This window comes from Talpa occidentalis, unplaced genomic scaffold (assembly GCF_014898055.3).
Source record: "Talpa occidentalis isolate TD23 unplaced genomic scaffold, MPIMG_talOcc4v2.1 talOcc4.6, whole genome shotgun sequence".
In the NCBI taxonomy this organism is placed as follows: domain Eukaryota; kingdom Metazoa; phylum Chordata; class Mammalia; order Eulipotyphla; family Talpidae; genus Talpa; species Talpa occidentalis.
In genome coordinates, this window is record NW_023604972.1 from 54,272,651 (window position 1) to 54,296,975 (window position 24,325).

The 24,325-nt window shown below is 39.9% G+C and overlaps 1 protein-coding gene across 1 annotated transcript in view; it reads right to left on the reverse strand.

Annotated features, from left to right (window-relative positions):
- Positions 1 to 15,375: 15,375 nt before the first annotated feature.
- SPARCL1 (SPARC like 1) overlaps positions 15,376 to 24,325 on the reverse strand; it is a 56,751-nt gene continuing 47,801 nt past the window's right edge. The window contains exons 9-11 of the mRNA XM_037529721.2: positions 23,409 to 23,557; positions 22,020 to 22,168; positions 15,376 to 15,818 (exon numbers count right to left, since the gene is read on the reverse strand). Of these exons, the coding sequence (XP_037385618.1) occupies positions 15,790 to 15,818; positions 22,020 to 22,168; positions 23,409 to 23,557 (327 nt within the window). The 3' untranslated portion in view covers positions 15,376 to 15,789. The remainder of the gene's footprint in view (positions 15,819 to 22,019; positions 22,169 to 23,408; positions 23,558 to 24,325) is intronic.

Here is a 24,325-nt window from a genome sequence, read left to right on the forward strand (position 1 = left end):
CAATCATACAAGACAGCACAACATTTGGCAACAATTAAACTTTCCCAATTACAAAGTGGGTGTAAAATTCCTATTGTATATACAATTACTAAAGTCAATCTATCTCCTAGTACTCAATTAACTTGGTTAATATATTGATTACTTCAAAGTGGTCTAAAACAACTCATCAAATCTATGGAAGTTCTACTGAAGTCTAACTCCTAACTAGAAATTCCTAACCTCCACATGGCCTGAGAACAATTGACCTCTTGCAAACACCAGGAAATGTACTGCTGGTGCAAACATGCTATGGCTTCCAAGCACAGTTGGTTCAGGGCAGCTTGTTCTGCATAGTTCTCAGGGCCAAAACATTTCTTTCCTAACTATACCTTTAGCAATTTTTACTTCTTTTGTGATAGTTCATGCATAAGAACAATAAGCTAATTGTCACCTGGGTCCACGAATTAGGTTTTCACAGGCCAATTTATAACTAACTTACTTCAGCATTAACCAAGAACAAAGAGGAGAGCATTAGCAGGCGTTGCCATGGACACTCCCTAGTTCAAATCTTCTTTGGGAAGTGCAAGAACTTCCTTCTTCTGGGAAGTACAACTTTCCCTCTTCGGGGGAGCACAGGAACTCCCCGCTTCTCGGGAGTCTACCCCAATGCCTGGACCTTGTCAAGAGAAAGCATGGGAGGCGCAGCCTGCCGCATTGAAGGGTTAGGAGATCGGTTTTAGTTTTTTCCTAAGTACTATTCCCATTGTGGAACCAAGCATAAGTATTCATAGCCATTGCTTTGTGTAACTGCCATTTTACAATTTAAGGTTTTGCTGGGTAAAGACTGCATTCCAGAGATAGTTTGGACCCTCACTCCACCCTTACTCTCTGGTCACCAATGAGGGTGAACTTGCTGTAATTGGAGCTGCAGGTTGGAGCTGCATGTTGGCCTGGCCAGTCAGCTTAGAATGATAGCCTGGCAAAGTTGGAGAACGCATCCTTGTAGCCAATGAGTAACTGCCAGCATAATTTAACCTTATTAAAAGACCCCTGCTTCCTTTGTCCCGGGCTCTCGGTATCTGCCACTGCGTTGGTAGGTGCCGTGGACCAGGACTCGAGTCTGAAATAAACTCCCTTTTGTGTTTGCATCAGCTGTCTTTGGGTTCTTGGAGGCTATGCTCGCCGAGTCTGCAGACCTTGGGCACAACACCATTGTAAACTGACTGGCGAGAGTTTTGAAATAGTGTCCAACATCTCATTTCCATAGTTAAAATCTTAAAGCTAAATTCTGCTCTAGATTTCAGGTTTTGTAAGCCTAGAACAATGCTTTTGAAATTTTGAATGCCTTTAACAAAACATGCCTTTTTTTTGGTCATACTCTTCTTATCATCTCGTAGTTCAAACTATTACCTGTGTGCTCCCTGAAGTTATTTGAATTGTGATCTCTACCCACATATATTCAAACACCAGGGTCATACTATGTTTTCTATAGGGGATGTAGCACCACAGATTTAAGTGAGATTTCTCATGTAATATACCAATAAATCCATTTTTAGCTTTTACTGCCATGAGACTTACCAAGGTTTGATATGATTTGGATGCTACTATTGACAATTACAATTTCTCAGGAGGAAATGATACAGGATAATCTTGTAAGGTATAATGGTAGGCAGAGAATAAACACAGTCTGAACAAATTTGATAAAGTAAATCTATGTGGCCAGCTGATTCCAGAAACAAATCTTTTTATGGTTCTAAATCATATATCATTCAAATTAACTTACCTTGTGAATTTCAAACCAGATCACTATTCTGGCATTGAATTTTGGAATAAAAATCAACATGATCACATTCTTACTAATACTCATTCCCAGCACTGGAAGCAAGACATATCATATATATAACATTTCAGCTATTTTACATGCATTTGAAACTCAACTGATTTATCTTCATAACCATTTTACTTTGCTTGAATTTAGACAGTTTTCCCACTTATCTTTCTTTTTCATGTTTTTCCTTCTAGATTCAATCTTCTGGATTCAAACCCTTGAATTTTTTCCCCCTTTTTACAAGTGGACCTACTAGAAAGCATTAAAGTATCCAACACAAGAATATTTTATATTCTTTTACTGCGTGTTATAGAATCAGTCCAAATTGTACTGTATCTTTTCAATTACCTTTGCTTCCAGTGACCCTCGGAGCAATGGATTCAAGTAGCTGTGTGATCACCTAGAATGCCTCTGCCCATCTAGTATTTAAGCCATGTTGCTAATGCCTTTGTGGTCAGGGGCACTATGAGTCACCAAATTCAGGCTACACTGAATAGCTGATTGCAGACTAGAAGCTCCAACTTATATTTAATTACAGAGAGATAGGCTTACAGAAATACTGAGAAAATAATTTTGTCTCTTGGACTGGGATTAGAGAATGTATATATCACAAACAACTCATAATTAAAAATTGTGACCAGGAAAAATATTACCGTGCTTCTACAGGTCATCCAGGGCAGCTATATACATGGAACCTTAACTATAGGAAATATAAGGCTCTGAAGTTTAATTAAAATTTGATATTGTTGATTAAATATTTTTATTTCAAAGTGAAAATTATTTTTGAGTGAAGCATTTTTAGCAAACACTATGTCAGTGTCTTTAGCATTAAAATTACCTTTCACTTTTCCAAAACATTTAAAATATTTAAAATGGTAATTTATTTTTTTTTTTTTTTTTTAAATATTAAATTTTATTTTTATATTCCCCCATACAATTGCAAACGCCCCATTCTGACCCCAATCCTTCCCCTCCCGCCCCCACCCCCCAAAAAGTGTCTCTGGTTCATAGTTTTTTTGTTGATTTTGATTTTCACTTTCTTATATTCATTTTCCTGGTCCCTTATTTAAGTTTTCTAGATTCCTGCTATGAGTGAGACCATCCGGTATTTTTCTTTTTCTTTTTGGCTTATTTCGCTGAGCATGATCCCTTCCAGTGCCATCCATGTTGCTGCAAATTGCATGTGTTTATCTTTTTTGAATGCTGAGTAATATTCCATGGTATATATGTACCACATCTTCTTGATCCAGTCATCTATTTTTGGGCATTTGGGTTGTTTCCAAAGCTTAGCTATTGTAAACAGTGCTGCTATAAACATAGGGGTGCAGGTGCTCTTTGGAATTGATGTTTCTGTGTCCTTTGGGTAAATACCTAGGAGTGGAATTGCTGGATCATATGGAAGCTCTATGTTTAGTAGGTCCAGAAATCTCCACACAGCTCTCCATAGTGGTTGGACCAGTTTGCACTCCCACCAACAGTGCACAAGAGTTCCTTTTTCTCCACACCCTCGCCAACATTTGTTGTTGCTAGTTTTTTTAATATGTGCCATTCTCACTGGTGTGAGATGGTATCTCATGGTAGTTTTGATTTGCATTTCCCTGATTACAAGTGATGTTGAACATTTTTTCATATGTCTGTTGGCCATTTTCATTTCCTCTTCAGAGAAGTTTCTTTTTAGCTCTTCTGCCCATTTTTTGACTGGATTATTTTCTTTGTTGTTGCTGAGTCTCATCAGCTCTTTGCAGATTTTTGTGATCAGTCCTTTATCATTAGTGTTGGGTGCAAAAATGTTCTCCCAGTTGGTGGGGTTTCTCTTTGTTTTTGTTATTGTCTCTTTTGCTGTGCAGAAGCTCTTTAATTTGATGTAGTCCCAGCTGTTTATCTTTCTCTTCACTATCACTGCTTTGGGTGATGTGTCTTTAAAGATGTCTTTGATGTGCAAATCCCGTAGTGTTTCGCCTATATTTCCTTCTATGTATTTTATGGTTTCAGGTCTTATGTCTAGTTCTTTAATCCATTTTGAGTTGATTTTTGTGTATGGTGTGAGGTAGTGGTCAAGCTTCATTCTTTTGCATGTAGCGACCCAGTTTTCCCAGCACCATAAAATGGTAATTTAAATCTAATATTTTCAAATACAATTTTACTGTCCCTAACAAATTTAAAATTAGAAATTTGGTTTTTATTAGTTAAGACTTTCATATTTTCTTGCAGCTACACATAAAAAAAAAAAATCTGAGATTGGAATTATTTCTAAAATTACTTCCATAGTTAAAAAAAATTATAGAAATCAAATTTGGTTAACCAAATTGAACTTATGTATTTAGAAATTACATTGTGTTACATGGTGGTTAGGAACAAGGGACTCATTATGCTAAGGAAAGATGTAATGAGTAAAACGTAAAAGTTAATCAGAAATTATTCTGATACAAAACCAAATTCTTTTGTAAGAATCCTTTAGGTAAAATTCCAAGGGACACATTCTTTAAGTGACCATTACATACAAGGCTCTAAACAATGATAACAACAGATTTTTGATTATTTGAAAAAAATAAAGACAATTGCACGTATAGCTTTTATTTCATATAAGAAAAAAATTATGGGGCCTCCCCGGTGGCGCAGCGGTTGGGCGCTGGGTTGCGAAGCTGCCTGCAGCCTCTGTGGCGCCGGTTCAATCCCCGGCTGCTCCCCGGCCACCAGAGGAGGGTCCCACATGGCGCACAGACCTCTGCTGCTGCCTGCTGCTCCCCTCAGCAGTGTCCTTCGGTCCTTCTGCCTGCTCTGCTCCCTGCTCTGGCTCTGGTGAATTCTCTCACCCTCCCGCGCTTCTGACTGTACCCAGTGCATGTATAAACAAAACAAACAAACAGAGGGGGGCGGAGCAACATGGCGGCGAGGAGACGCTGCGAGTAAGATCTCCCATTAAAAAAAGTGAATAGGGAGGAAAAGCGGCAGGTCCCAGTGAGAACTGGGACACGGAAGATAAACGGGTGACGCCAGCGAACTGCCTGAAGAAGAAACTGGCCATAAAAGAGGACTAGAAGGGAGGGAAGCGCAGAACCCTGCTCCCCTCCCCCGCCCACAGAGGCGGCACTCTCCGACCGGCAGAGAGGAGGAAACAACACACCAAAACGGCCCACAAGAACAAACTGTAACAGGGTGGTCCCCAGGAAAGGGGGAGGTTCCAGGTTCCCTGCCCCACCCAAGGGAGGGTGGAGCTGAGCAGGAAGAGGAGAAGCTGGAGAAGAGACTGAGGAAAGAAGCAGGATGGAGCCAGGAGACCTGGAGGAGGCACATGGAGCCTAGAGACACGTGAAGAAGCTGCGCTTGTCTTTTGGTCGTGGACGGGGTGACACAGATGTGGGTGAGACCCATGGGGAGGTGACAATGGCAGCTTTTATCTTGATGTTGATTTTGCTCTTTTCCTTCTGGGCTTGTCCAGTTGTTTGTGACCCTTTTCTGTGGGTCTCCACTGGAAGATGCTTTAGACTTGTGGCAGGCCTTGGGGCCTTGCTCTGGGCCAATCCCATATGGATGGACTTTTACCCACGAGGGGATGGGTAACTTTGGGTGCTTCATTTAGAAACTAGACTCTTTGCCTTACCTGTGTTGTTTCCTAGTTTAATTAAAGTTCCTTCCCATTAAAGTCTCCTATGTTTTGTGTTGATGCGGCGGATGGCAGAACCCATGTAGAATAGGCAGGTTTGTGGGGCTTGGGCTGCCCCTCTCCCTGTCCTATAACAGATTTGGCGTCCAACGTGATTTAGGACAGAGCCATCCGTGGTTAGTCAGCCCCATGGGAAATTGGGCTTCCCTATGGCACTGGCTACTATAAGCGCAAATGTGATTTTTGGTTTCTCCAGTGTGTTTGTTTCATATGTCGATTTGCTGTTGAAAAACTGGCTTGGGCTTTGTGAAGATTCTGCGTGTTTGTGTGTAATTTGTTTGTAGTGACTTGCTAAGAGATTTTAATTTGTGGAAATTGTTCTGTGCTAGTTTCACTCAAAAGATTAGGCAGTACGTTGGACCATGTGGCCAGATCAAAGATGGCGTCTGAGGCCACTTGGCGGGCTCTTGTAAAATTCAGAGGTTTTTGTTGCTAGGACTTTGGAACTTTTTTTTTCTTTCTTTTTGTAATCTCTGCTGTCTCATTAGCATTTCTAAAGACAATAATGGTTCTGTGATACCTTGCTTTGTCTTTGGCTACTTCCTGCTCTCTGCCTGATGGATTTTGCAAGCCATTTGTGGAGCAGTGGTGTTTAAATTAGCAAATTTATGCCTGGGTGTTAAGGAAAGAGTAGCCTTAAGCAGTAACTGGTAATTGCTGGTAGCCTTGATGGATTCTTGGAGGTAACTTGAATTTTTGCAAAGTCTGGATCAGAAAAATTAACAAGATTTTGTCTGAGTCTGAAAGGATTTGCTGCTGTGAATTTTGTCTACACAATTTGTTTTGGGCATGTTTGCCATTTTGAATACTGGATTTGTTCAATTGCTGGTGCAAGACAAGATTCTAAGTTTCTGCTTCCTACTGAGGAAGGTCTGTTATGGAAAGCACTTTTTAGGGTGCATCATGTAACTGTACCAGGTTTTCATACCTGTGTTGTTGTTGTCCCTCCCTAGTGTGGGGGAGGTGTAATCTGTGCTTAGATGTTTAATCTGCTCTTTCAGCTTCTGTCCCAGAGTGGCTAACAGAAGTAAGGAGATGACTCCTTTTAATTGAAAGTTAATTACTAATAATTTGATTTTGCTTTTTCAGGTTCTATTCCAGGAAACCCAAGGAGTGCCTGCTTGGTGGCTAACAAGAGATGACTCCTTCTGCTTAAAAGTTAACTGTTACTTTTATTCTTTCAGTTGCTGTACAGAATACCCCAGGATTGCCTTCTAATAAAAAGTCTTCAACACTGAAAACCCTAAGGTGATAAACAAGGTCATGTAACTCTTGTGATTAATAAAACTTTTCCTTCCTATTTCCAAAGTCTTAGGTTTATAGGATGACAACTGGAAATTTTTCTGCCAGCAACACTCCATTTTTTTTTGGACTTTGATATTTTTTTTCTGAGTCTATGGAGTAAAACATTCATAGACAATGCTGCTGACTAATTGTTGCTTCTCTTACACACATTGTAACCCTAAAAAAGACTGTCTCCTAAGACTACACCCTGAAATTGTGCCACCATAGATATGGTGGAATAAAAATTAAAAGGGGGGATTGTAACAGGGTGGTCCCCAGGAAAGGGGGAGGTTCCAGGTTCCCTGCCCCACCCAAGGGAGGGTGGAGCTGAGCAGGAAGAGGAGAAGCTGGAGAAGAGACTGAGGAAAGAAGCAGGATGGAGCCAGGAGACCTGGAGGAGGCACATGGAGCCTAGAGACACGTGAAGAAGCTGCGCTTGTCTTTTGGTCGTGGACGGGGTGACACAGATGTGGGTGAGACCCATGGGGAGGTGACAATGGCAGCTTTTATCTTGATGTTGATTTTGCTCTTTTCCTTCTGGGCTTGTCCAGTTGTTTGTGACCCTTTTCTGTGGGTCTCCACTGGAAGATGCTTTAGACTTGTGGCAGGCCTTGGGGCCTTGCTCTGGGCCAATCCCATATGGATGGACTTTTACCCACGAGGGGATGGGTAACTTTGGGTGCTTCATTTAGAAACTAGACTCTTTGCCTTACCTGTGTTGTTTCCTAGTTTAATTAAAGTTCCTTCCCATTAAAGTCTCCTATGTTTTGTGTTGATGCGGCGGATGGCAGAACCCATGTAGAATAGGCAGGTTTGTGGGGCTTGGGCTGCCCCTCTCCCTGTCCTATAACAAAACGACGCAGCAAGCGGGACTGTGAGCGGAAAGGAACTATTTCAGCCACCACACCCCGTGAACGGGAGCTGAGGCGAACCCTGCAGGATCCGCTGCGGCGGTGAGCGAACGGCTCCGGGCGCCATTAGAGAAGAACAAAGACCCCGGGAGACCCGCACACAGCCCGGGCTGCCGGTAAGCTGGCGCGGAAACGCGGCGCGCTCGGGGAGCTTGAAAAGCAAGTGCAGACCTGGATCGCGGCTGCCCAGGTCCCCGCGCCTGCGACCTAGGCTTGCGGGGAGACGACCTAGGCTTGCGGGGAGACGCGCGGAGGTCCTCACTAACGTGAAGGTCCCTCCCTGAGTGAGCAGGAACCAGGCGCCCAGGCACGGGAGCTGTGCAAAAGGCGCCATTCCCTCGCCACTGAACTGGGCTACAGCCCGCGTCCTGGAACTGAGGGCTTTGAACTGAGACCCGGGGCACGAAAATTCGGGGCGTGGTTTCTCCACGACGGTGGGGCACAAGGCAGACACAGCACCCCAAAGCTGTTGAGGTGTACCCTACCATTCCCGCTCTGTTCCCTGTCCCACGGGGTGGGGGGAGGCGAAAAACAGCCCCCCAAGGACAATAGGAGAGATCTCTGGCGCCACCTAGCGACCAGGAAAAAAAAAAGTCACTAACACCCTATAAAACAGGACATTTCTTAAGACTGCTTGAAAAGGGCAGAAGGTTTCTGGAGGACCCAGTGGCCAGCCGGGAAGTTATTCCACGCCAGGCCCCTTCCGACCAGCAGTCTGAGCCCACAGAGGGAGCAGGCACCCACGTCCGGGGCAGACCGGGTGCGCAGAAGAGTGTGCCTGAAACCGGAGGCGCAGGGACTGCATCCCGCTTCGCCATTTGAGAACAGGGACATTTCTTCAGTAAAAACTGCCTAAAACCAGCAGAAAGCTCCCCCAGAAGACAGAGATGGCTCCTGGAAGAGCCAGAGGGGAGCGGAGAAGTTCACCCAAGATGTCAGTCAGTCCGAGCAACACAGTGTCCCAACGCATACGACAAATTAGAAAACAGACAGTAGGGAGTAGAAGAACCACACGCAACCTAAAAACTCCTCAGGAAAGAAGCACACCACAAAAAGAAAACCACTCCCCAGATTGCAACGACAGCAACTTGGAAGAACTTCTGAGCCTTCCAGAAAGAGAATTTAAAATTGCCATGATTAAAAAAGTGATAGATCAGAAGAAGGAAATTGAGTCCCTAAAGAGGGAAGTAAGAGAAATGCAGGAGATCAAAGAATTAATGGAGGAACTAAAGAACTCTGGGAAAAGCAATGAAAGCAGAATAGATGAAATGGAAGAACGAATAAGTAATCTTGAAGACACAGAAATAAAAAGAACCAAAACAGAAAAGGAAAGAGAAGTACAAAGGAAAAAGAATGAAGAAAGACTTCGGGAACTATCTGACTCCATGAGGAAAGGAAATATAAGAGTTATAGGAATTCCAGAAGGAGAGGAGAGAGATGTAGGAACAGAGAAAATATTCATGGATATAATTGAAGAGAACTTCCCAAATGAGAAGAAGGAGCTGAAAATTGATATACAAGAAGCAAGAAGAACACCAAACTTCCACGACGAAAGGAAAAACACAGCAAGACACATAATAGTAAAGCTCCCAAGAATCCAGGACAAGGAAAAAATAATGAAGCTGACAAGAGGGAAGAAACAGATAACATTCAAAGGAAAACCAATCAGGCTGACATCAGACTTCTCTGAAGAAACACTACGGGCAAGGAGAGAGTGGAGGGACATAGTCAACAGACTCCAAGAAAACAGATGCCAACCAAGAATACTCTATCCCGCAAAGCTCTCTTTCCTCCATGAAGAAAGAATATGGACCTCCCCAGACAAAGAGAAACTCCGGAATTTCATTGCGACTAAACCCCCACTCCAAAAAATACTACAAGGAATCCTAAAGCCAGAACCTCAGAGGGACGAATAACAACGAAAGAAGACCAAAAAAAAAAAAAAAAAAAAAAAAGTTATTAAAAGAATAAATAAATAAAATCAAAGGAAAGACAAACATAATGGCAAATACAGATGCTAACATATCAATATTAACTCTAAATGTAAATGGACTAAACTCTTCAATAAAAAGACACAGAGTTGCAGCCTGGATTAAGAAACAAAACCCAACCTTTTGCTGTCTCCAGGAAACACATTTAGCTACAAAAGATAAAAATAGGCTCAAAGTCAAAGGATGGAAAACAATCCTACAAGCAAATGGGCCAAAAAAGAAAGCAGGAACAGCTATACTTATATCAGATAAAACAGACTTCAAACTCAAAAAAATAAAAAGAGACCCCAATGGTCACTACATTATGATTAAGGGGACAATACTTCAAGAAGAAATAACACTCATTAACATATACTCACCAAACGAAGGAGCACCAAAATATATCAGACAACTGTTGTCCTCTCTGAAAACAGACATCAGAGAAAACACATATGTAGTGGGAGACTTCAACACACCACTATCAACAATGGATAGATCAACAAGACAAAAAATAAGTAAAGAAACTAAAGCTCTAAATAAGGACCTAGAGCATTTGGGCTTAACAGACATCTATAGAACACTAAACCCAAAAAAAAACGGAGTACACATTTTTCTCAAGCGCACACGGATCATTCTCCAGGATCGATCACATACTGGGGCACAAGACAAACATCAACAGATACACCAAGATTGAAATCATACCAACCATCTTTTCTGACCACGAAGGCATCAAACTAGAAATAAATCATAAAAAGAAGGCAAGGAACTATCCTACCTCATGGAGACTAAAAGCCACACTACTGGAAGACCACTGGACTAACGAGGAGATCAAAGAAGAAATTAAAAAATTCTTTGAATTGAATGACAAGGAGGACACCAATATCCTAAATGTATGGGATGCAGCAAAAGCAGTAATAAGAGGAAAATATATAGCAATAGAAGCTCACATCAAAAAACAAGAAAGAACTCAAAGAAACAACCAAATCTCGAAGATCAAAGATCTAGAAAAAGAACAACAAAAAAGCCCCAGAACCAGTAGAAGAAAAGAAATAATAAAAACCAAAGCAGAAATAAATGAAATTGAAACTAAAAAAACAATCCAAAAGATCAATGAAACCAAGAGCTGGTTCTTTGAAAAAATAAATAAAATAGACAAACCCCTAGCCAGGCTCACAAAGGAAAAAAGGGAGAAAGCACAAATACACAGAATCATAAATGAAAGAGGAGAAATCACAACGGACACAGCAGAAATCAAAAGAATAATCAGTAACTACTATGGGGCCTCCCTGGTGGCGCAGCGGTTGAGCGCTGGGTTGCGAAGCTGCCGGTGACCTCTGCGGCGCCAGTTCGATACCTGGCTGCTCCCTGGCCACCAGAGGAGGGTCCCACATGGCGCGCAGACCTCTCCTGCCGCCCGCTGCTCCCCTCAGCAGTGTACTTCGGTCCTTCTGCCTGCTCTGCTCCCTGCTCTGGCTCTGGTGAATTCTCTCACCCTCCCGCACTTCTGACTGTACCCAGTGCATGTACAAACAAAACAAACAAACAAATAAATAAATAAATAAAACATGCCTCTATTTAAAAAAAAAAAAAAAAAAAAAAAAAAAAGAAAAAAAAAAAAAAAATCAGTAACTACTATGAACAGTTATATGGAAACAAGTTCAACAATCTAGAGGAGATGGACAAATTCCTACAACTCTACAATCACCCAAAGCTAGATAAAGAAGAAATAGAACACCTAAACAGACCAATTACAAGCAGCGAAATTGAAATGGTAATCAAAAAACCTCCCCAAAAACAAAAGCCCAGGACCTGATGGATTTACAAATGAATTCTACCAAACATTCAGAGACGAATTAGTGCCTATCCTTCACAAACTCTTCCAAAAAATTGAGAAGGAAGGGACAATACCAAACACGTTCTATGAAGCCAATATTACACTAATACCAAAACCGAATAAGGACAACACAAAAAAGGAAAACTATAGGCCAATCTCCCTAATGAACACTGATGCAAAAATCCTCAATAAAATTTTAGCTATCAGAATCCAACAATGTATCCATAAGATAATTCACCACGACCAAGTTGGATTCATTCCAGGGGCACAAGGATGGTTTAACATCCGAAAATCAATCAACGTTATCCAACACATCAACAAAAAGAAATATAAAAACCATATGATAATATCAATAGATGCTGAGAAAGCTTTCGACAAAGTGCAACATCCATTCCTGATAAAAGCCCTTGAAATTCTTGGGATACAAGGGACATACCTCAACATCATAAAGGCCATCTATGACAAGCCAACAGCCAGTATCATTCTCAATGGTGAAAAGCTGAAAGCAATTCCATTAAGATCTGGAACAAGACAAGGATGTCCACTCTCACCACTGCTTTTCAATATAATACTGGAAGTCCTAGCCAGAGCAATAAGACAAGAGAAAGACATACAAGGAATCCAAATAGGAAAAGAAGAAGTCAAACTATCACTATTTGCAGATGATATGATAATATACATAGAGAACCCCAAAATCTCCACAGAAAAACTAATTCAACTCATCAATCAATTCAGTAAAGTGGCAGGATACAAAATCAACACGCAAAAGTCAGTAGCCTTCCTATACACAAACAATAAATCTGAAGAAGAAGAAATCAAAAAAACCACCCCTTTTATTATCGAAACAAAAAAAATCAAATATTTGGGAATAAATCTAACAAAAGAGGTAAAGGACCTATACAAAGAAAACTATAAAACACTGTTAAAAGAAATAGAAGAAGACACAAAGAAATGGAAAGACATCCCCTGCTCATGGATTGGAAGAATAAACATTATTAAAATGGCCATCCTACCAAAAGCAATATACAGATTCAATGCTATTCCAATCAAAATCTCAATGGCATTCTTCAAAGAAATAGAACAATTATTGATGAAATTCATATGGAATCACCAAAAACCCCGAATAGCCAAAGCTCTACTGAAAAAAAAAGAAGGAAATGGAGGCATCACACTCCCAGACTTCAAACTATACTACAAAGCCATAATCATCAAAACTGCATGGTATTGGAACAAGAACAGACATACAGACCAATGGAATCGAATAGAAAATCCAGAAATAAACCCACAGATTTATGGTCAACTAATCTTTGACAAAGGAGCAAAGACTATGCATTGGAGCAAAGAAAGTTTGTTCAATAAATGGTGCTGGGAAAACTGGGTCGCTACATGCAAAAGAATGAAGCTTGACCACTACCTCACACCATACACAAAAATCAACTCAAAATGGATTAAAGAACTAGACATAAGACCTGAAACCATAAAATACATAGAAGGAAATATAGGCGAAACACTACGGGATTTGCACATCAAAGACATCTTTAAAGACACATCACCCAAAGCAGTGATAGTGAAGAGAAAGATAAACAGCTGGGACTACATCAAATTAAAGAGCTTCTGCACAGCAAAAGAGACAATAACAAAAACAAAGAGAAACCCCACCAACTGGGAGAACATTTTTGCACCCAACACTAATGATAAAGGACTGATCACAAAAATCTGCAAAGAGCTGATGAGACTCAGCAACAACAAAGAAAATAATCCAGTCAAAAAATGGGCAGAAGAGCTAAAAAGAAACTTCTCTGAAGAGGAAATGAAAATGGCCAACAGACATATGAAAAAATGTTCAACATCACTTGTAATCAGGGAAATGCAAATCAAAACTACCATGAGATACCATCTCACACCAGTGAGAATGGCACATATTAAAAAAACTAGCAACAACAAATGTTGGCGAGGATGTGGAGAAAAAGGAACTCTTGTGCACTGTTGGTGGGAGTGCAAACTGGTCCAACCACTATGGAGAGCTGTGTGGAGATTTCTGGACCTACTAAACATAGAGCTTCCATATGATCCAGCAATTCCACTCCTAGGTATTTACCCAAAGGACACAGAAACATCAATTCCAAAGAGCACCTGCACCCCTATGTTTATAGCAGCACTGTTTACAATAGCTAAGCTTTGGAAACAACCCAAATGCCCAAAAATAGATGACTGGATCAAGAAGATGTGGTACATATATACCATGGAATATTACTCAGCATTCAAAAAAGATAAACACATGCAATTTGCAGCAACATGGATGGCACTGGAAGGGATCATGCTCAGCGAAATAAGCCAAAAAGAAAAAGAAAAATACCGGATGGTCTCACTCATAGCAGGAATCTAGAAAACTTAAATAAGGGACCAGGAAATTGAATATAAGAGAGTGAAAATCAAAATCAACAAAAAACTATGAACCAGAGACACTTTTTGGGGGGTGGGGGGCGGGAGGGGAAGGATTGGGGTCAGAATGGGGCGTTTGCAATTGTATGGGGGAATATAAAAATAAAATTTAATATTTAAAAAAAAAAAAAAAGATTAATGGATGAATAAATTGTAATATATTCACATAATGGACTACTATCCAGCAATAAAAAGTAACTATTACTATTCTACACAACACAGATGAATCTCAGACATTCTGCTAAGAAAACAGTGAACACAAAAATGCATTCTATATGATTACATTTATATGCAGCTGGTGGTGTGGGGCAGAAGGACTAAGCACAGAGGGGACTTCTGGGGGTTAATGAAATAATTATGGTGATGCTTACACGGTGTACAAATTTGTTAAAACTCATCAAACTGTACATTTAAAATACATTTTGGGGTCTCCCCTGGTGGCGCAGCGGTTGAGCGCTGGGCTGCGAAGCTGCCCGCAGCCTCTGCAGCGCCAGTTCAATCCCTGGCTGCCGGCGAGGGTCCCACATGGTGCGACAGACCTCTCCTGCTGCGCCCGCTCCTCCCCTCAGCAGTGCACTTCCTCAATCTGCCTGTTCTGCTCCCCGCTCTGACTCTGGTGAATTCTTTCATCCTCCTGCACTTCTGACTGTACCCAGTGTTTGCATAAATAAATAAATCTTAAAAAAATAAATAAAAATAAATAAAATACATTTTGTTAAATCTAAAAAAAAAAAAAAAAACAAAACAAACAAACAAACAAATAAATAAATAAGTAAAGCATGCCTCTATTAAAAAAAAAATTATGTATAAAACCATTTAATTTTCCTTCAAATTATTGTAAGTAGAATAAAGTTGGTGAAAGATTCTTTTATTGCCTTGATTTAGAGGTTGTCAATTCTATTATGGTGTCACATATTTTGCTACCTAACTTTTACTATAACAATAATCATGAAAGAACTCAATTGAAAGTGCATATTTTTTCTTATGACACATTTTCTTGCTATTATCTTACAAAGTAATATTTATCTCTGCCTATATTGGTATCGAGACACTTTGAGACTCTCTACCATCTGTTTTATATCTATATTGCCTTTATTTTGAGGATATGAAAAGTGTAGATATTTTGGAGACTTCCTTCTTCTCTGATACATACACATATGCATAGCTACGCAAAAACTGGAATCCTTGTAACAAGCATGGCATAGTCATCCTCATGTTAATTGAATTTCGGAAAGAGCACTTGAGTTCAGTTTTTTCTGTTTAAACTTATGACAAAGGACATTCACAAATACTTGAATAACTGAATATTTGTTTCCCACTGGAAATGTTTCCTGAACCAAGTCACTTTTTTTTTTGTTGTTGTTAAGTAGTAGGATCTAGGAAGCACAATTATTATTTGATACGTAGTGTGAGTCTTGAGTGAGCTTTCACATATAATTGTTGAAATAAACATTGAATAAGTTGAATAAACATGAATTTTATGGTTGTTTATTAAGATATTGAAAATAACATACATTAACAACGAAAGCATTGGGCCAAGTTCTTGGTGTATATATGATTTTATTGATAGAATGAACATATGAGTTTTTCAAGTTTTATAATTAGTATCTCATAAGTGGATGCAGAGAGTTGTAAGTTAAACTCCTGTTTACAAATAGTGTACAGTATTTTGCCTATATTTACCTTAATTTAAAAGTTTTATTTCCAGAGTTAATGTTAAATGCTTGGTGCATATACTGTTGTCAAGCAATTTACTCTCGTTGTCTTCTGAGACATGCAAACATTTTGCTAAATATAAATCTACAAGGTATCATGGCTGCATATATTTCAGAAGTAGTTAGGAAGATGATGAATGGTGAGTTCTTTCAAATCTTAATTCAAAACAGGAGATTTTCATCTATGTCTTCTGTAAAAGACAAAACAAAACACTTTTAGCGGGAAGCAGAGTGGTAATATAATAAACAATGTTATAATAAAACAATAAAACAATGTTAGAGTTGGGGGATTAGAGAACCCATCTTAGAAGACTGGACATGGTGATTCTCAACCCTGGAAGGGCGTCAACATCACTGTGAAAATTTTTGAAATATATATCTTCAGGCCTTGGCCTTCTACATCAGAATCCTAATGAGGGGGTCAATGGTTTGTATCCCTTTAGAAAGTTCTATTAGGTAGTTCTGAAGTAGGGCTTGAGAACCACTGATAGAGGAGGTTGAGGGGAAGTGCCATGTCACTAGGTTCTAAGGGTTGCTAAACTACAATAGAAATAAATAATAGTAGCAGTTAAATGAAGCTTCCAAACAAGTAATAGTAAAAGAAACTGTTGCCGCCCCTATGGAAGAAGGCAGTGTCCTCTGGAAAATATAAGACCATTCTTTAATGGTATGGGCCAATCTCACTCAGTAACTTATTGGACAAATACTTAAAGCAGGTTCATTTGAACCCTGAACTACTACCTTGTCTGGGACACCAAGTACTTTTCCTGCTCAATATAAAGTTTCATTTCACCCCATGGGCTTTAGTATGTTTATTTTGCATATGGGCTTCATTTGTAAAATGGGAATAATAGCCTCATTACTTAGAAATTTATTTATATTTGCTCTCATACTTTTTGTATTCTCTCTGTTGTTTCAGAAAGTTGTCTGTACTTCTGAACTTAAAGTTAACCACCTGCCTTTGCCCTGGACCTGGATCTCTTCTGATTTCAAATTTCTCCCCTTGTTTTCATTTTTAAAATTGTTATATACACTTCTTTTCCTTTCTTACTGGGCCCTTGCCATCAGTGTCTAAATATGCTGTATATCTAGCCTTAACCTGCCTAGTACTGTATTGACCTTTGAGCAAAGATTTAATGAATGAATGAATGATGACCAAGTTCTTAAGCTTCTTTAATATCAAAAAAGCTTTTCTCAACTCTATATCCCTCTCCCTTTCCTGTATTCAAACATTTACTTTTCACTATTTCTCATCTTCTATTCTTTCTCAAGCTATAACTCTGGCTTCCATCTCTATCATTCCACCAGATTTCTTTTATTTATTTATTTATTTATTTATTTTTATATTCCCCATACAATTGCAACCCCCTTATTTTGACCCCAATCCCTCCTTTCCCTGCCCCCAACCCCCATAGAGTGTCTCTGGTTCACAGTTGTTTGTTGATTTTGACATTTTATTTCTTATAGTTATTCTTTTTCCTGGTCCCTTATTTAAGTTTTCTAGATTCCTGTTATGAGTGAGACCATCTGGTATTTTTCTTTTTCCTTCTGGCTTATTTCGCTGAGCATGATCCCTTCCAGCTCCATCCATGTTGCTGCAAATTGCATGTGTTTATCTTTTTTGATTGCTGAGTAATATTCCATGGTGTATATGTACCACATCTTCTTGATCCAGTCATCTATTTTTGGGCATTTGGGTTGTTTCCAAAGCTTAGCTATTGTAAACAGTGCTGCTATAAACATAGGGGTGCTGGTGCTCTTTGGAATTGATGTTTCTGTGTCCTTTGGGTAAATACCTAGTTGTAGAATTGCTGGATCATATGGAAGCTCTATGTTTAGTAGGTCCAGAAATCTCCACACAGCTCTCCATAGTGGTTGCACCAGTTTGCACTCCCACCAGCAGTGTAGTAGAGTTCCTTTTTCTCCACAACCTTGCCAACATTTGTTGTTGCTAGTTTTTTTAATATGTGCCATTCTCACTTCCACCAAATTTCTTACTAAGGCACCAAGATATCCTTATTCTCGGTCTTTATCTGACTTGACATCTCAGCACTTCTCTACCTCCTTCTCCTTGAAACACTCCCTTTGAAATGGCACTACCCTGTTTTCTTCCTTCCTCCCTTTTCAGGAGACTTTGGATTTTCCTTAGTGAACTCTTTCCTTTATCCATCTTCTGGTGTGTTACTCCTTAGCACTCACCCCTATGCCTTTTTCCATGTAACTTAACACATTTTCCCTGGGGAATTAATTCCCTTTTCTGGAGTCAATTACTTTCGGCATGTTCATCATTCCCCAAAATAATGCTAAATAATGCTAAAACAGTCCTTAACTACCGACCCATATATTCATCTATCAACTATATATTGTCTCCCTAGTACTTAAACATTCAACATGTCCAAAATGGAATTTGTTATGGCCCCCAAATCTGTTTTTGTTCTTGTGGAACAAGAGGATACTTCTTGTATCCTCTTGTAAATAGAGGATACCTCTATTTACCCTGCCTGGCCTGAGTCTGGAACCCAGGTTGTATTTCTCTTTCAGTTACTCAACAGTCTATTCCTTAGTAACCACCCCACCCCACTCCCATTATTTCCTGTCAAGCACTGTTTTATTATTTCTATATGTTTATATTCTTGAATATATCTTTAATATGTTTGTATTTTAAGTTATATCTTGGATATGTTTTCACTTTTTTTTTTACCCACTGTAACTCCCTAAGTTCAAATTCTCATCAACTTTTGCCTGGATTTACCACAACAGCATCTCAACTATTCTCTGGCTTCTCCACAATGTAACCAAAAGAATCTTTCTTACACACAAGTGAAGTGAAGTCACTCCTTTGTTAAAAGCACTTTAGTGATCACTCAGCCTCTTAGGATAATGTCTTGAACGGACTTAGTGGGACCTGCGTGATCTGACATGTTTTCACTATTGGGCTTAAAGGATTTTCGAAAGATCAACGTGGGTATATGTCAGTACTTGGTATGACATGGGCACTAAGTACATAAAAGACTCTTCCATCTCTTAATTGAACCCCATTTTTACACACAAGGAAAATGAGACTCACTGAGGATAAGTATTATGCCCTAATTCACATGATTAATGACAAAGCTGGAATATTTGACTACATTTAATTTAGATCAAAGGCAGTTAAAATTCAGCAAAACACTGACTAAACTTTATCTTGTCCTGTGGCATACTGAGTCCTGAAAGAAGGAAGGGTATATTTACAATTAGAGATTGTTTTTGTTCTCCTAGCTCTATCCCAAAGCAAAACTGTTTACTTATTCTGAGCGAGTATTTAATATCACCTTTATTGGCTTACTATGTGATAATACTTTTCCTTCTTCAAAATATATAATCATGGCCAAACCACAGTGAACAAACAAAATCATTAGAAGCTTTACCAGTAACTGTTCACAGACAACCACCCAGCACAGAGCCAGAGTGAGCCCACAAGCTGAAGAGCAGCCAAGAGTTTTAGAAGGAACAAGAAAGTCAACTATTTTCCTTAAATAAATGACCTTTGCTCAAATTTGCCCCTTGATCATGCTTTCAAAAATCTCATGCCATATAAAAAGGCATACATAAATATGTCCCATTCCAGCTAACTTTTCCCCTCTTGATAATGGTGGAATTGAAGGGGTGGAGCAGCTGTACTTGAGTACATTTTGTCTTTTTTAACATGGGAATTGGGAAGGACAGTTTTAACCATTTTAAGGGATCTATTTGAATTTATAAGTACTATGCTTTTAGAACAGATGTTAGAAAGGAAGTGGTCATTATTTGTATGGGTCTGGAACTTAGTGGCTTTTTAAATTCTGATTTAAAAAATACAAGAAAAAAGAAGAGAAGAAAGAAAACAAGATAGAGCTATCCAAGACTGGGTAAAACTAAGACAGAGTTGGGAGATTACTGGAGGTCCGGCCTCAGGTATACCCAGGTATGTCCATCATAGCCAGCCCAGCATGGTAACTTGACCAATCGTTGCTCAACAAACTTTTCACCTGACTTGCATGTTATTGCACCAGTAGGAACTTGAATGACCTGTAGCTTAATTTGCATAATAGGTTAACGATCAGAATTCCGTAGACTTCTAACCCTCATTTGTATAGCTGACCTGAGAACCACCTTTTCTAGGTAAATATAAGCTCTACTCCATCCAGGCAATTCAGAACATGATTCAGGGGCTTCTTGAATTTGTGTCTCCTGAACTACAGTCCTAATAAAATCCCATATAAAAACTTATATTTTGCTTCAACTAGGTCTCATTTATTTGGGGATGACATTTCCTATCAAATTTAAGTGAGTATAAATAGTATACAGTTGCCAGCTTCAAGATGGCCCCTAATGATCACTCCTCCTGTACTTTCCTTCCACACTGCAGCAGGGTCAGTCTATGTCATCAATGGCATACGGCAGGAGTAATGGTATGTCACATCTGAGGTTGAGTTATAAAAGATATTGAGGCTTCAGTCTCCCGCTCTCTCATCACCTCCTCTGGAGGAAACCAGATGCCAGGCTGTGATCAACCCTATAGAGAGGACTCAATGGTGAGGAACTGAAGTCTCCTGCCTACTGCCACATGAGTGACCTTAGAGTAGACTCTAAAGGAGAATCGTCCAGCTATGTTACGCCCAGATTCTTGATCCTTGGAAAATGTGGAAAATTTGGTCATTACGGTTGTGCTTATTTCACAGAATAATATTATAGAAGTAAAGGACTACTCTTTTCTGCTTTCCTTTGTCAATAACAATCTGATCACACTCTCAACTCTTTCTATCTATTTTGAAAGAGTTACACATACATGTGAAGAATCTTTTTTTAATGTGAAGTCCTTTTCGGTAAATTACCATTTTAGGGGAATTATTATTATTATTTTTTAAAGATTTATTTTTATTTACTTATGCATATAAGAACTGGGGTGTGGGCCAGAGGTGCAGGAGGGTGAGAGGATTCACTAGAGAGAGTGGGGAGCAGAACAGGCAGATCTACTGAAATACACTGCTGAGGGGAGCAGTGGGTGAGACAGGAGGGGTCTGCTGTGCCATATGTGCATTAGTTCCCTGGCCAGAGGTCAAACTCAGGCCACAGCAGTGATGTAATAGCGTGATAGCACTGAGATTTAACCCCTATGCCACAAGAGGGGCCCTCTCTTGGGGGAATTCTGACGCTTGATGAACTTACTTTTCTTTATTGCTTGGCTGCATATTCATGTTGCATGTATAGCGTGAACATATAAACAGGGAGTCTCTGCTTTAGAGATTTGATGTTTACTGTTGATGCACATTCTGCAAGCAGTTTTGATTGGTCAATTTTTGAACAGTTTTCAAAAATTTACTATTGACTCTCACTTAGGCTAAGAAAAGGAAGTACATTAAGACACAACTTAATAAGACAAATGTCTAAATTTAAATTCCTTTACTATGAGAGTAAAGAAAGAAACTTGATTTTTTTGTGTTGTCACTGAAGATATAGGTATGGGTCACTTTTGGATGAAAGAAAGTCTGGGTGCAAATTCGCATGTAAGTATTGGTCTTCTTTTTGTGTTGGCAATAAATTCAAAGATTCTTTTGACATCTCCCATTGTCAGAATCAGGCTTGCTGTCTTACTCTTCACATATGATTTTTAAGTGTTTGGCTCACCATACCCAAAAACTAACTCAAAATGGATAAAAGACTTGGTTGTATTAAAAAAAAAAAAAGACTTGGTTGTAAGACCTGAAACCATAAAATACGTAGAGAAAACATAAGCAAAACACTTCATGGCATAAACTTCAGTGATATCTTTGTGGATTCCTATCCAACAACAAAAGACAGTAAAGCTAAAGCTTCCATCGGGGAGAGAGGTGAGGCAAGAACAAAGTGAGGAGGGAGCACAGTGGACTATGGTGGGGATGGCAGGGTCTCGGTGGAGGGTGCAGTGTGGTAACATTTGAAGGGGGAGATATTATACTTCTAGAACACAGTGTTTAAACCAATGTTACCTCAATAAAAAAATTAACTCATTTAAAAAAAACGTTCTGGCTTAATACCCATATTAAAAAAGGGTATACAATCCTTTTTATAAATTCCCTCTGTAGAGGAGTAGCCATTTGGGATCTGGCACTGCTCTCTCGATTCACATCATTTTCTTAGTCTTAGCCGAATGCTAAGACCTCAATGCAGTTACCCCCTAAATATTCACCCTTGTTACTTTTGAAGAGAGATTATGATAAAGATAATAAGAAATAACTTTGCAGGGACAGGACCGAGGATCCCACTGGGATGCTGCCCCGTTTCTGCCTCTAGGTTCAAGGTGAGCACACAGCAGACCTCTTGATGGGGGCTCGGGACTCAGGTCTTATCTGGAGAAGAGGTCACCCCTTTCTCCTGGCCAATGATGCATTTACCTTCTTTAATTCCAAAGCAGTGTCCCCACTCCTTCAGGGTGATATGTTTATCCTTGTTGGGATCACACTCTTCAAAGAAGCGGGTTATGCAGTGCTCCATGGGGACCAGAGAAGCTCGGAGAGGGGCCAGCTCCGAGTGTGTCAAGACTCTGCAATGAAAGAAGTGACAGCCAATGAGCCACGTAGGAAATTAACTCTGGATCACCAAAGACATTTCCTTCCACAAGCTTGTGGAGCAAGCCAAATGGATAGCACACATGGAAAGTTGAGAATGAAATAAAGTGTCTATGGGTACAGAGACACCTTTTGCAATGTCAATTCACTAGCCTTCCTTTTTCACTGGGAACTGCCCTCACTTCACCCTAACTTTATAGGAGTATACCCCAGAGTCATATTTGTACAACCTGGTTCTTAACCTACTGGCCATACCTGATTGTTCCGTGTGTAGGTACTTGACCCAAGTTGGGCCAATCAGTTTATCTTGGAAATTTAGTGCCAAGAATGAGCAAAGATTTGCACCAGGGACTTGGGAGACATGGAAGGAAATACCTGAAAGATGTGGGTAAAGTACCTGTGGGGAGGGTGACAATGGCAGCTTTTATCCTGGTTTGTGTTTTGATTTTGCTCTTTTCCTTCTAGACTTGCTTTAGACTGTGGCAAGCTAAGGCCTCAGGGCCCCTGCTCTGGGTAACCCCATTTGGCTGAGCATTTCCCAAATGGGAAACTTTGGGTGTTTCATGGGGAAACTATTTTAACTATATTCTTTCTCTTCTCTCTATTGCACATGATTCCTATTAAAGTTCTTTACTACTGAAGGTTTTTGCAAAAAAAAAAAAAAAAAAGAATGAGAGATTTGAAGGATTTTCTGCTGGAGGCTGGGCCCTACCGTGTACACATGGGCACTGTGGCGTGACCATATTCTATGACTTTAAAGGGAGTTTTGTGTTTGGGCTAATTACACTTGCCGTTTCAGCATTCTAAAGTGGAAATGGGAAGTTTCTTCAATTTGCTTAGACTTTTTTTTTGAAACAACTACTTTTCTAACAAAAAAAGATTTATTTATCTGTGCATATAAGAGCTGGGATTTAGGCCAGAGATTCAGGGGGTGAGAGGATTCGCCAGAGACAGGGTGGGGAGCAGAACAGGCAGACTGACTGAAATACACTGCTGAGGGGAGCAGAAGGAGAGACAGGAAAGTTTTGCTGAGCCATGTGCGTAGCTCCCTCACTGGGAATCGAACTTTTGCTGCAGTGGCTGCAGATAGCTTGATAGTGGTGAGACTTAATGCCTTGTGCCACCAGGGAGGCCCCTGCTTAGACTTTCTTTGTATAGATAACTAGACATTCTATTAGCTAGATGATGCAGTTATGTGAAAGGTAGGGTTTCTACCTGTCCACTGGGTGCTGGTCAAGTTCGCTGAACTGCCAGTGCACAGGGTACACATACATGTGGTAGTTTTTCTTAAAGTCCCTTAAGAGAAGGTCGATGGAATGGTCCCCAGCCAAGAGTCTTTTTTCATCCAGGTAAATTTTCTTGACCTAGGATTAGAAAGAGGGATCATCAGAATCAGACAAGTATAATGGAAATGTCACTTGTTAAGCTTTACTTGATGAGCAACAGGATTGGAAAATAAGCCCTCCTTTGAGACCAACTTAAATGTCTTCAATTTAACACTACAGTCTTTCTTATTCCTGCATAAAATAACAGCTAACATTTTTAAAAAGGCTGTATATTAAAAACATTTAAGTCCCTTGATCTTTAATCAAGTAATGTTCATCCAATTCCTTAAAACTATGGAATACTTTTAATGAAAACAACTGAACTGACCTCAGCAAAGTTGTTGAACAGTTTGTGAAAAGTTCAGCTTTCCCCCTACCCTTTCCCCACTGGTCTGCTCTATCCTTAATCCTCCAGGTATTTCTATCCAGTGTCCATTCAGTTTCAGTTTAGCTCTGATGGGACATTACTTTGGTCACCCTACTGAAATTTACGTTTTGTAACTATTGTTCTCAAGGCTCTCTGTGATGATGTATTAAAGAGAGAGGACAGAAATTATTTTTGTGTAATGCATGTGAAAGTATCCATTTGGAACATTACCCATTAACTAACTGCAAGCAAGGAAACAGAATTTCTACTCTTTCCTCTTTGTTTGGATGCACTTCCTGTCTCCTAACCTAAGTCCAACTCTTCTCATCTACCCAAGAACACCCTGTGGCAGCTGGGCACTTCAGTAGATGGTTCTTTCCAGAAGCATAGAAACCACCTCTACAATCTCCCATGGATAGAGGGTCGCTTGTACTCACATT